An 11,536-nucleotide genomic window follows, 5' to 3' on the forward strand; every position below is an offset into this window, starting at 1 on the left:
TAATTTGAGATAAAGAGTCTCATGGGGACTTTTCTGCCCAGACTGACTGCAAACCACAATCCTCAGATCTCAGCCTCCTGAGTAGCTAGGATTACAGGCATGAGAGACCAGTGCCCAGTTGTAGTTTTCTTTAAATGACTCCTTAAAGCATATTTTACCATGACATGGTCAATTAGAACAGCGAGATCGCAAAATATAATCACCAGTGTTCTAATACTGTAGCATCAATGTTCAGACTTCATAGCTTCATGTTTTTAAATTGAGCTTTCTAAAAAAAAGTCACTTTCACTTTCTTGCATTTCTGAAGCCTATGATACAAAGTGAATTTGAATTACTAGAAAATTTATAAAGTTTTCCTAAAATATTTCCATATGAATTTCAAAAGAAAAAATCATGCTCAAGTTATGTCTGACTGATAGCTAAATGCCTACTGTATTCTATAAATACTACCATATCCACATTTTTCTGATCAAATGCTTATGTTAGATGCTCTAGCAATTCCACCATTTATACCAGTAAACAACAGTACTCTTTTTTCATGTATTTATGGATATCAATCAGCCTTATCTCATCTCATCTTTACTAGTAATACCAGTACTAGATTATGAATCACAAAAGTGACTTTGAGTCCTAGCTCTTCTTTACTAGTCTGTAAGCAGCCTTAGACAACTCAGTAAGTTCCAGTTTACTCACCACCAATAAAATAGGAAAATACAAGGTTATTCAATTGTTAAAATGATAACTAAATCTAATTCTAACACTTTAAATCATTTCTATAAATCATAAGCTCCTATCTGTTGAATATAAGCTAAGCAATTCCTTCTTATAATTATGTACAACCCTTATTTATAGATCATATCAGAGCAATGACATATTCTACCATTGAGACAGATGTATAACAGTAAACATATACACCCATTTTTTCACTTCTTTCCCAAAAGCCTACCCAGAAAAAGTTTTTATCTTTCAAGATATAAAGACAAAGAGATGAAAGATAGCAGCAACCAAAAATTTAGAATCTGAAAAGCACATAGTTGATTGACAAATGGCTTAGCAAATAGTGAAGAATTATCAAGAACAATGCCAATTTCCCAAAGGTCCAAGAATTGGCATTTCCACATTCATATAAAATGGAATGGAGGGAACAGAAGAATAAAGTATTCTAAGAAAATGAAGACTCTCTACAGTCCAACAGAACTCAACTGTCTCGCCCCACTGCCAACAAAAGCTAAAAGCATTTTATCTGAAGAAGGTAAAACACATCTCAGGACTAATGATCTATGGTTGAAGGCAGGAAAATATTTAATAAAAACAAAGCTGAGTAAAGAAACATTTGGCAGAGGATGCTAAGACTGCCCAAGACTTATTCCATATTTCTCTCATCCCTCTCCCCACCTCAGAAAGCTTAGACAGGTCTTCATTTCCAGGTCATAAATCAGAAGAACTTTCTTATGGGAATATAAACAGCTAGAAGAAAATGCATGAAGATATGACATTTAGAGTTCTCCAACCAACAACCAAGCCAGGTTACCATGCAAAGAGGCTGACAATTGGTAAGCCTTGAGAATTCCTAATTTCACTTCCTTATTCTTACACGCAATTACTGTCAGAGGAAACAGCATATAATGTAAAAGACAAAGACCAAAGGGTGATAAAAAGGTAGAAAGAGAATATAAACTGGGGAGAACAGACCACACAAAAAGAAAACCAAAACAAATAATTCAGGCTTGCATGCCTGTAATTCCTACCATTTAGTAGGCTAAAGCAGGAAGATCTTAAAAGTTCCAGACCAGACTAATGTACACAGAGACACCCTGTCTAAACAAACAAATGAGAGCTGGGCTCCAGTAGCTCACACCTGTAATCCTAGCTACTCAGGAGGCTGAGATCTGAGGATCACAGTTCAAAGCCAGCCTGGGACACAAAAGTACGTGAGACTTCTATTACCAATTAACCACCAGAAAATGGGAAGTGGCACTGTGGCTCAAGAGGTACAGTGATAGCCTTGATCTGAAGACATCAGGGGTAGCTCCTAGGCCCAGAGTTCAAGCCCTATGATTGACCAAAAACAAACAAAAAAACTTAAAAGAAAAAAGAATCTAACATTTATATATTCAGAGGGCAAAAACAAAGTACTATCAGTATCAATCTGGAATACACAATTATAAAAAGAGCATAAAAAAAACCTAAACTAAAAGCTCTTGAAATAAAATATACAAGAAATATACAGGAAAAATGAAAAGCAGACTAGGTAAAATAACTTACTCCTAAAATCTCAGCTACTTAGAAGGCTGAGAATGAGAGATTATGGTTTAAGGCACATCTAGATAAAAAGTGAATCTAGAAAAGGTCAGTCTCAACAGAAAAAGCTAGGTGTTGTAGATAACCCCAGCTACGCAGAAATTATTTGGAGAAGGATTGTGGTCCATACAGAAATACAAGACTCTACCTGAATAAACTAAACTAAAAATGTAAATAAATAAAAACAAATTAAAAGGGGGAAAAAAAAAGGACTGTTAAGGTATAGTTTTAACGGCAGAACATCTGCCTAGCAAGCAAGCGAGTCCACCAAGGAGGAAAAAAAAAACAAACTTAGAAATTAAAAGGTCAAGATCCACTATCTAAGTAAGTTTAAGGTGGAAATAAAAGAAGTAATCAACAACCTCAAAGCAAGGTAAGGTCCAACATTATGAGATGTTTCCCAGGCTGAAAGGACATATGCCAAATCAACATCATGAATAAAAGCAAGAAAAGACCTACCACTGTAAAATTTCAGTATGCTGAAAATAAAATCTACAACTTTCAGATTTTTTAAAAGTAAGAAGGGAAACAAAACACAACTCACATATAATACATGATAAAATGGTTTAGATTTCTCAAAAGTCATATGGATGCTAGAAAGCAAGATAAAAACTATAAAAGAATACCAAGTAAATCACTAATCAAGACAATGCTGGTCACTGGAAAATGAAGATCCAACACAAAAGAAAGGAAAGGGAATCCAAGTATGAAGTACAAAGCCTAGAAGGCAATCAGTCAGGAAGATAAAATTGATAATCTGGTGTCAGTTTGGAGACATGTGATGAAATATGTACTTAATGATAAACGGAAAGAAAACTACATGAGGAACAAGAACTCCAGCGGCATCAACCCTAGGGTAAAGCAAACAATGAAATCACAATGAAATGGTCAATTAGCTTTTTAATCCATTTTATCCTTAGGGCAAGAACACAATCAAGAAAAATCAAGTACATGAAAGACTCTTCTAAAAAAGAGCGCCCTAGCGCCTGTAATCCTAGCTACTCAGGAGGCTGAGATCTGAGGATCAAGATTCAAAGCCAATCCTGGTACAAAAGGACCTAAGACTCTTATCTCCAATTAGCCTCTAGAAAAGGGAAGTGGGGCTAGGCTCAAGGGTAGGGCAGTAGCCTTGAGCTGAAGAAAAAATGCCTAGGCCCAGGGGCAGTAGCCATGAGCTATAGAGCTCAGGGACAGTGCTCAGGCTGAGTTCAAGCCCCATGACAGACAGACAGACAAGACACACACACACACCCATCCTGGCCCCACTTTGTGGTTGGAGGCATAGCTCAGGTCACAGAGCATCAGCAAATGAGAAAAAATAAGCATCATCACATTCCAAGTTCAAGTCCCAGTCTCAGATTAAAAATAAGAGATTCCCCAAACATACAACAATTGGAAAGGAGGGCAGAAACAAATTGTAGAAACTATGCTGATAAATGAGTTCTTGAGAGGAGAAGGAAACCCAGCATGTCTATATATTAGATAGCTGGGGATTGGAGGAGAGAAAGACAAGAAAAGGTAGCCATAGCACATGCACTAACTAGGAAAGTAAGTATCTTTTGCAAAAATATTGAATAATGAAAACACAACTGTAATTACTAGGAGACTGAAATATCTGTTAAGAAGGGTGACCAGCTGAGTAGAACATTTTCTACTCATGAAGCTAATAAAGCCAAAGATAAATCCAGGAGTATTTTAACATTTAAAGGACATGTGAATTAATCAAAGTTTAAAGGATTTTTGCAAGTTTGCTTAATTTGTGTATAATCTTACCATACATACTATTATACTATTTTTAAAAAGAAAAAAATTAGGCTTAAAGAGGTTAAGTGGTCCAAAGTTACATAAAACTAGAAGATGACACGGGAAAGATCTAACCTACGCAGTCTAATTCCAGAGTCCATGCTTCTACCCATTAAGTTATGTTGTATATTCAATAGCAAGACAAGTATATTAGAAACTAGATAATATCACCATCGTCTAAAAAAAGAAAGGCAAAAGCGTTTCTAGGAAAGGAAACCTAGGAAAGAAACAGGCAGGAAGCTTTTACTTTTTTATTTTGGGTAATCATGTAAAAACTATTTGACTCTTTAAACTGACCATCACTCTTAAATTAAAAAATTAAAACTAGAGTTAAGTACAATGTTACACAGCTGAAACCATCAGTACTTAGGAAGGTTTAGCCAAGATGACTATCTGGGCTAGAGTCAGAAACAACCTTTAAAAAAAAAGAAAAAAAAAAGTTCACATTACTGTGTTTTAAACTGATGCTACCATTCTTAATAGCTGAGAAAAATTATATTGCTCTTATTTTACCTATAAGAAAACACTGCATATAGAAGACAGATATCAATGCACCTCCAAGAATATTAAGATTGGCAAGTCATTTTATTCATTTCTTTTCAAGTCATTGAAGAAACTATATGATCCAGCATCTCTAAGATGAGAAATTATTAAACTTTAAATCTTGCTAAGAAAAGCAGAGAAATGTCTGCTCACTAATTTGTTCAAAAATTATTTAGCTGCTGCCCTTGAGGAACTGCTAGTCCTATGGGAAAAACTGGTAAACATAATTATAATCAAATACTTGCAAGTGCTTAAATAGAGGAACATGTAAAAGTACTAAAGAAACAACATCCTCTGGGGAAAAAAAATCCTTCAAAGGGAACACCTAACCTGATTCTGGAAAGATGAACAGAGGTCTAATAATTATATTTCATATAAGAGGTTGTACTAACAATAACAAAATGTTATTTCAGACTGAAATAACTTACTTTCCCATTCTTATAAAAGCAAGCTCATATCAAAGGATAAGACATGAAGATCTTTTTTGGAATGAGTATCTCAGATGATTAACAAATGACCACTCATTCTCCTACCTCCCAAAATATTTATGTCAGCATTTCCTGCATCATAATAGTAGTCTCATAAGAGACAAAAGTGATAAAGCAAGTACAAGCAACATGTGAATTTTTTTTTTTTACAATTAGAACACTTTTTTAACCTGTAGGTATTCCCAAATCCTCATATAAGGATAACCTTAAAATATTTTTTTCCAAACTCTAGTGTTAAAATAACCAGCAATAAAATAGACCTATAAAGGACTCAATCCCTTCTACAAATAAATTGCTCCAAATCTGTTTGTACTCAATAATTACCAATTATGCCTGTAGTATGTGATATGTGATTACAGCCAACAGTTTTCAAGATTCAGCCATGTCCTGCGTAAAATGGGTATATTAATATGGTAATAGCTACACCTTCCCAGACAAGAATGTTTCTAATAAGGTAATGTCACACTCAAGGGAAGTGGCAATCTTTATGAAAGTTATTTGCTTCAAGTCTACAACTAATTTCAAGGGTAGACGTCAGTGATGTTTTGGTGGGCTGACAAAGGTACTCAAGCAGTTTCTTCGCTGCCCTTGCAAACATTTGTAAAATTCTTGATTGGGATTCTATCTCTTCACTACAAGCTAATAAATTATCATAAGCATACACACACATACACATACACACACAAAAATCTACAAATGGGATGAGAATGTAGTTCAATGACAGAGCACTTGCTTAGCATGCCCAAGGCCCTGGGTTTTATCCTCAACACCACAAGAAAACAGAAACCACCCTTCTAAATAATTTCCCCTAATTATTAAATTTATCTCTGTCACCATCTTTCTGGAAAATAATTTGTACTAATATCTTAAATTAGGATTTTATCCTTACAGTTACACAACATCCTGATTGGGTGGAAAGCCCTGCCATGTTCCTACCAACAGGAGGAAAACAAGACAAAGTCATACCAAGAGCCTACAAATTTTTAACTAAGAAAATCATAGCAGGTTTGAATTCAGGATGTCAAGTTTTCATTTCTGTATGAAATGTCTCTAAATTTAACATCTATATATAACATCTATATAATGTAACTGTTTCTTTATGATCTTTAGAACTTATCTGTTTGATTTAGAAAGCAAGAATCATAAAAAATTATTAAAACTGTAATTACAGGTGTCAGGATGATAAAGTGTTGAACAATAATTACAGAAGTACTGTTACGAAAATTATCTCCTAGTCTTTTAAAGTACAGTTTTGTACAAGGATACAGAATATGTATGATTGGTAACAAGATTTGAAATTGTGACTACTGGAAAGTTAATTAAAAATATGAAATACTTTAACTTGATTCAACTACATGCTTTCATCTTAAACCTTACCAAACATTTGCCCCCCCTTTTTTTTCTAAAATTAAAATTCCTTTACAATATGTTCAGATTTTCCGAAGTGAAACACATAAATATTCTTATAGACTATAAATATTTCAGTTAGTTTAATGGAAGTTCAATCTCAAAAATTTTAAACAAATACTAAAATAAAATGAATGTGTTGCTGCAAGTTTTAGTCTTTTCATAATTCCTATGATATTTTGATCAAGATTAGTCAAAGACTGGCACATTTGTGGAAAGAACATTCCTTTAAAAAAAAAAAAGAACAAGGTCTTAAATCAACTAACTCTTAAAGCAAAACACAAAATTTCAGAACTTTTCTAGCTAGTCAGCTTCAAAGACAACGTGATCCAACACGATTACCACATTATTTCCAATTGAAGTGAAAAATGCTGGTTTAGTAAGGAATTTAGACTTTTTTTTTCTGGTAAGGGAAGAATTTCTTAACAAAGAGGAATTGATCAGCAGAACATCCTATTTCCATGCCTATATAAATGCAACCCTCCAAGACTTACTTTAAAATGGCTACCACTTTGACACGCTATGCAAAAGAAAAAATATACAGCATACTATCAACAAAGATAAATTGACTTATTTTGAGAGTGTCTGCCTTCCTCTACATAAGAATACTGTTTTAAGATTCCCATTCCTTTTCTGTTCAATAAAGTAACCATTAAGTCTACAAAAGCTGATTAATTACAGGATGAAGGCAACCTAAAGTCCAGGTTAGGTCATCTTTCCTCCAGTGTCAGACTAGGAAAAGTAGGTAACAATATCTTCCAGAGGGTAAGATCAAACACAGTAGAACAAAAAAAGGACTGTCTAGTAAAGGAGAACAAATATGGGAACCACAACTCCCCAAGAGATGATCATAAGGATTTTAGTAACTCCACAAAGAGTAGATTTTACTATTATGTGGGTTAGTAAAATAGAAGCTTGTTTTCGTATTTAATCTTCTAAAAATAATTTATAAATAATTAAAACTACTCAGTGTCCCTCCCGCCTATTGCAATGTAAACATATACCCCATACCTCACAAATGTTGACATAACTAATACCATTTTCTATTCAATCTGCAATCATTCCATAACACTCTTGCTCAAAACTTACCACAAATATGAATTTTCATATACAAAACATATGCTTTAATTTTGTGCATATTTTGTCCATATAGTGCTACTAAATATATTTCAAATCTGTTGAACGTCTGCAGAAATATGGTATGATCTTACCTCTCATCCTCTCCATCCAACAAGGGTGTCGTCAGCGGTAGCACCTTCAACGGGAAAAGAGAAGCAGAGGCTGGTAGGCTGCTGCTACTCCCATCTGAAACTGCTGACATTCCCCCACTGTCACCGATAGTCTGAGGTAAGCCGACTAAGGAGGGCTCCGCTGGGCGTCTGGCATCTTCGATTTGGCTTCCAATTGCCTGAGCTAATGATTGTGCAGAGAACTGAGTAGAACTTAGTGGGATCTGTTGTGCCAAAGGCAAATTTATGTTAGCAGCTATTAAGGGAGACTGACTAACACTTTGAACCAAATTACCATTTTGGGTGGCGGGGGGTTGTGCTATATTCTGTGGTGGAACCAAGTTTGTTGGGGCAGAAGGCATTCCAGAAGGACCGGTTGAACTAACCTGATTTGTAACAGAAACACTACTAGCAGAGGGCAAAGGACTAACTGTGGGCAACTGCTGTGAAACAACTCCTTGAGCTATAGGCTCTACTCCCTGTGGCTGAGGAGGTACAGTTAACAATGTACTCTGGGGTGCAATAACCAACTGTTGAGGAAGGCTTGAAGCACTAGTTGGAACTCCCTGATGAAGAATTGCAGTTTGAGCAGGTGGAACTACTTGTGAAGATGGAGGAGCACCTTGCTGAATAACTGAAGGTGTAACTTGGGGAGAGGGCTGCTGCACTGCAGTAGGTATGTTTGCTTGTTGACCAATGTTTGCCATTTGACCACCAGTAGGTATAACAGACACTGCTGCTTGAGCTTGGCCAATGGGCTGGCCAGATGCCCCTGCAGGTTGTGCTTGGACTGCCGTGGACTGCACTGGCAGCTGGATCCCCTGTGGCTGGGCCACAGCAATCACTGCTGTTCCTGTTCCCACTCCTGTAGAACTGGACTGGCCAGAGGACATTGCTGTTTGAAGAATTGGCTGCTGTGGTACATACTCTGGAGGATTTTGAGTCACTGACTGACCATGGCCTGGGGCCATTTGGGTAGAAACCATTGGTTGCTGTTGTCCATATTGTAACTGCTGGGGCGATGCCCCTGGAAGAGGAGTTTGCACTGGAGGAGCCGCCTGAGAATATGGCAGTTGGGGTTGAGCCAAACTGGAAATGGAAGGCTGCTGACCTACGGCTGAAGTTATGCCAACCACATTAATAGGCGATGGCTGGATACCAGTTGCAGCATTGATGGTGGCTTGCAGAGGTACTGGTTGAAGACCTTGCTTTTGCTGATAGCTCAGTTCTTGAGACTGTAATTGTACTTGTGACATCTGGGACTGAGAAATACTCTGTGGTATACTAACTGCTGAAATACTCTGAGGGCCAGGGCTACTGAAATCCATCTGTTGGACGGCCACGCCTTGAAGACCTGGTGGCGGTGGCGGTGGCTGTGGCTGCTGCTGCACCACCACAGTAGGGGCTCCCATCTCTCCACTTCCCACACTCTCTGTGTAGTGACTCAGTGTGCTGACACTACTGCTCACTGAACTCCCACTAGTGCTCTCCCTCTCAGAAGTCACTTCTGTTGGGTTTTGTTTTATAGTCTCCACCACTTTATTTATCACCACACCTTCTGTAGCAGGGACAGCATTTTCTTTTTCATAGAACTCAGTGCAAGTCCATCTACCTTTCTTAAAGGGTTCAGAAGTAGAATCTAACTTCACAACTCTGAACCTTGATGTGTTAACTGTTGGCTGTTGCTGCTGACTTGAAACCAATCCCACACTCATCCCTGCAGTTACATTAGGGACAGTGTTAGCAATGGTAGAGGAAGCAGCAGTACCATTGCCCATGCCACTCAAGATACTCACATTACCACCACTGGTAACAGGCCCAACACTTATACCAGCAGCACTAGGGATATTGCTTGTATTCATGTTAGTATTACCAAGCATGCCGCTTGTCACATTAGGACTGAAAGTACCCACAGCAGCAGTGCTAACAGTATTCGCTGTAGTAGTGCCAGTGACAGAATTTATACCTATACCACCTGGAGTACTTGGAGCCCGGATGTTCGTCATTACAGGTGCAGGTGAGCCACTCGCAGAGACAGCAGCACTTGGTGCAACTGGCACACCACTGCCTTCAGAACTTCCAGTTGTAGAAAGTCTTCTGGACACAGGGCTTGAGGGTGGCCCTCCGGGAATGGATGCACTGGCCACAGCAGCGTGAGATGAATGGTGGTGCCCGTGGTGAAGGTGGTGCCCGTGGTGAAGGTGATGGTGGTGGTGGAGGTGGTGGGCGTGAGCATTTCCGTTGAGCACAACGCTCTGTGGTGAAAGGTGAGGCAAATGAGGCTGAGGAAGGTGGGGCTGGTTGGGAGACACTGCCCCAGGTGTCTCAGCTTCCTGGAAGTTATTCAGAGTCTCTTCTGAGGAGCTTCGTTCCGGCTCCCCTAAGTCTGTAGCCCTGGAGAGTGACACATCCAGGATCTCGGAAGAAGACAGATCTTCCGTGTGAGATTCATCCAGATCGTCATAGCTCTCCGTGTCCTCTGCTATACTGTTGTTAGAACTGATACTAGCAGAGATCTGAGCCGGAGTCACACTCGTTATCTGGAAGCCACTTTTCTTTTTCATCTGGGTTCCGCTTGGCGCAAGAGGCTGTGCCTGCAGCTGAGCCTGCGAGAGGAGGTTCAGGCTTTGTGGAGGCGGAGGCTGCTGTGGTCCCGACGTGGAAGATGCTGCAGGAGGCGGCGGCTGGAGCAGAGACGGAGGCGGAAAATCCTCCGAGGATGTGGCTGCGCTACCAACGCCGGTACCTGCTGCTGCTGCTGCTGCTGCTGCTGCTGCACTGAGAGCGGAGGCGCTGCCACCGCCGCTGCCCCTTCGAGGGAACATCGCCGGGTGCGCCATCTTCCTAGCACTCATGTCTGCAGCGGCGGCCGCCGCGGCGGCGGTGGACTCAGGCGGCTGGTGCATTGTGTGGAGGACCGGGGGGGCGTCGGAGGCGAGCGCAATTTCCTTCTGCACCGTAATCTTTGTATTGGAGACGCCGGGGAGGAAAACGGGACCTGACGCTCCGCCCGGCGCGATGCCTCCTCCTCCTCCTTCTCCTCCTCCTCCTCCTCAATCGAAGGCCGCTCCTGCCTTTGGGGGCGAGCTTCGGGAAGGGAGAATGAACCAGGGTGAACCGGGCGGCCAGGCACCCGAAGGGGAGCCCCCCCTCCCCGCCCCTTCAGGCCTCCGCCATTCACTTTCCCCTCTAGTCACACACCCCCCTTTATATGCCGCTTCACGTGGGGTGCGGGGCGGCGGGGAGGGGAGCCAGGGAGGGGGAGGGAGAGGGCGGGGGGGGGGGAGAACGGAGGGGCGGACGAGGGGAGGAAAAGCGAGAAATGCCCACCTTCTGCGGCCAACTCCGGAGCCGCCTCAGCCCCCTCCTCCTCCTCCTCCTCCTCCCGCCGCCGCCGTCACCGGCGGCCGCTGCAAAGCCCTCCCGGTCGCCCTGCACGCAGGCAGCCCGCGGCTCCGGGTCGCCGGGCCCTGGCCGCCCCCCCACCCCCGCCCCCGGCGCCGCGGCCGCCGGCGAGCCCCGAGCTGGGTGTCGCTCAGACCTCCCCGGCCGGCCCCGCTCCGCCCTCCCCCCTGCGCCCCGCGGACCCTTTCAAACCCCCTGGGCTCGCGGCGGCTGCTCCGGGAGGAAACGCTGGCCGCGGCCGGGGCCGGGGCGGTGCGGCTGCGAGCGGGGCGGCGGCGGCGGCGGTGGGGCGCCCGGTACGGTGAGCCCAGCAACGAGGCGCGGGCGGGCGCGCAGAGACGCCGGGTCCTCGCGGAGCAC

At 41.7% G+C, this 11,536-nt stretch overlaps 1 protein-coding gene across 3 annotated transcripts in view; it reads right to left on the reverse strand.

The window, feature by feature from the left end:
* Nucleotides 1–11,329, reverse strand: part of Tsc22d1 (TSC22 domain family member 1) — a 97,575-nt gene extending 86,246 nt beyond the window's left edge. The window contains exons 1-2 of one of the 3 annotated variants that reach the window (XM_090342095.1): nucleotides 11,102–11,316; nucleotides 7,754–10,858 (exon numbers count right to left, since the gene is read on the reverse strand). In XM_090342095.1, coding sequence (XP_090198221.1) covers nucleotides 7,754–10,677 — 2,924 coding nt within the window. In that variant the 5' untranslated portion in view covers nucleotides 10,678–10,858; nucleotides 11,102–11,316. Of the gene's footprint in view, nucleotides 1–7,753; nucleotides 10,905–11,101 lie in introns of those variants that run through there. The other 2 variants (XM_090342097.1, XM_090342096.1) reach the window with 2 other exon arrangements.
* Nucleotides 11,330–11,536: the final 207 nt, after the last annotated feature.

The sequence above is a fragment of the Megascapheus bottae genome, chromosome 11 (assembly GCF_031878675.1).
Source record: "Megascapheus bottae isolate mThoBot1 chromosome 11, mThoBot2.hap1, whole genome shotgun sequence".
In the NCBI taxonomy this organism is placed as follows: Eukaryota; Metazoa; Chordata; class Mammalia; order Rodentia; family Geomyidae; genus Megascapheus; species Megascapheus bottae.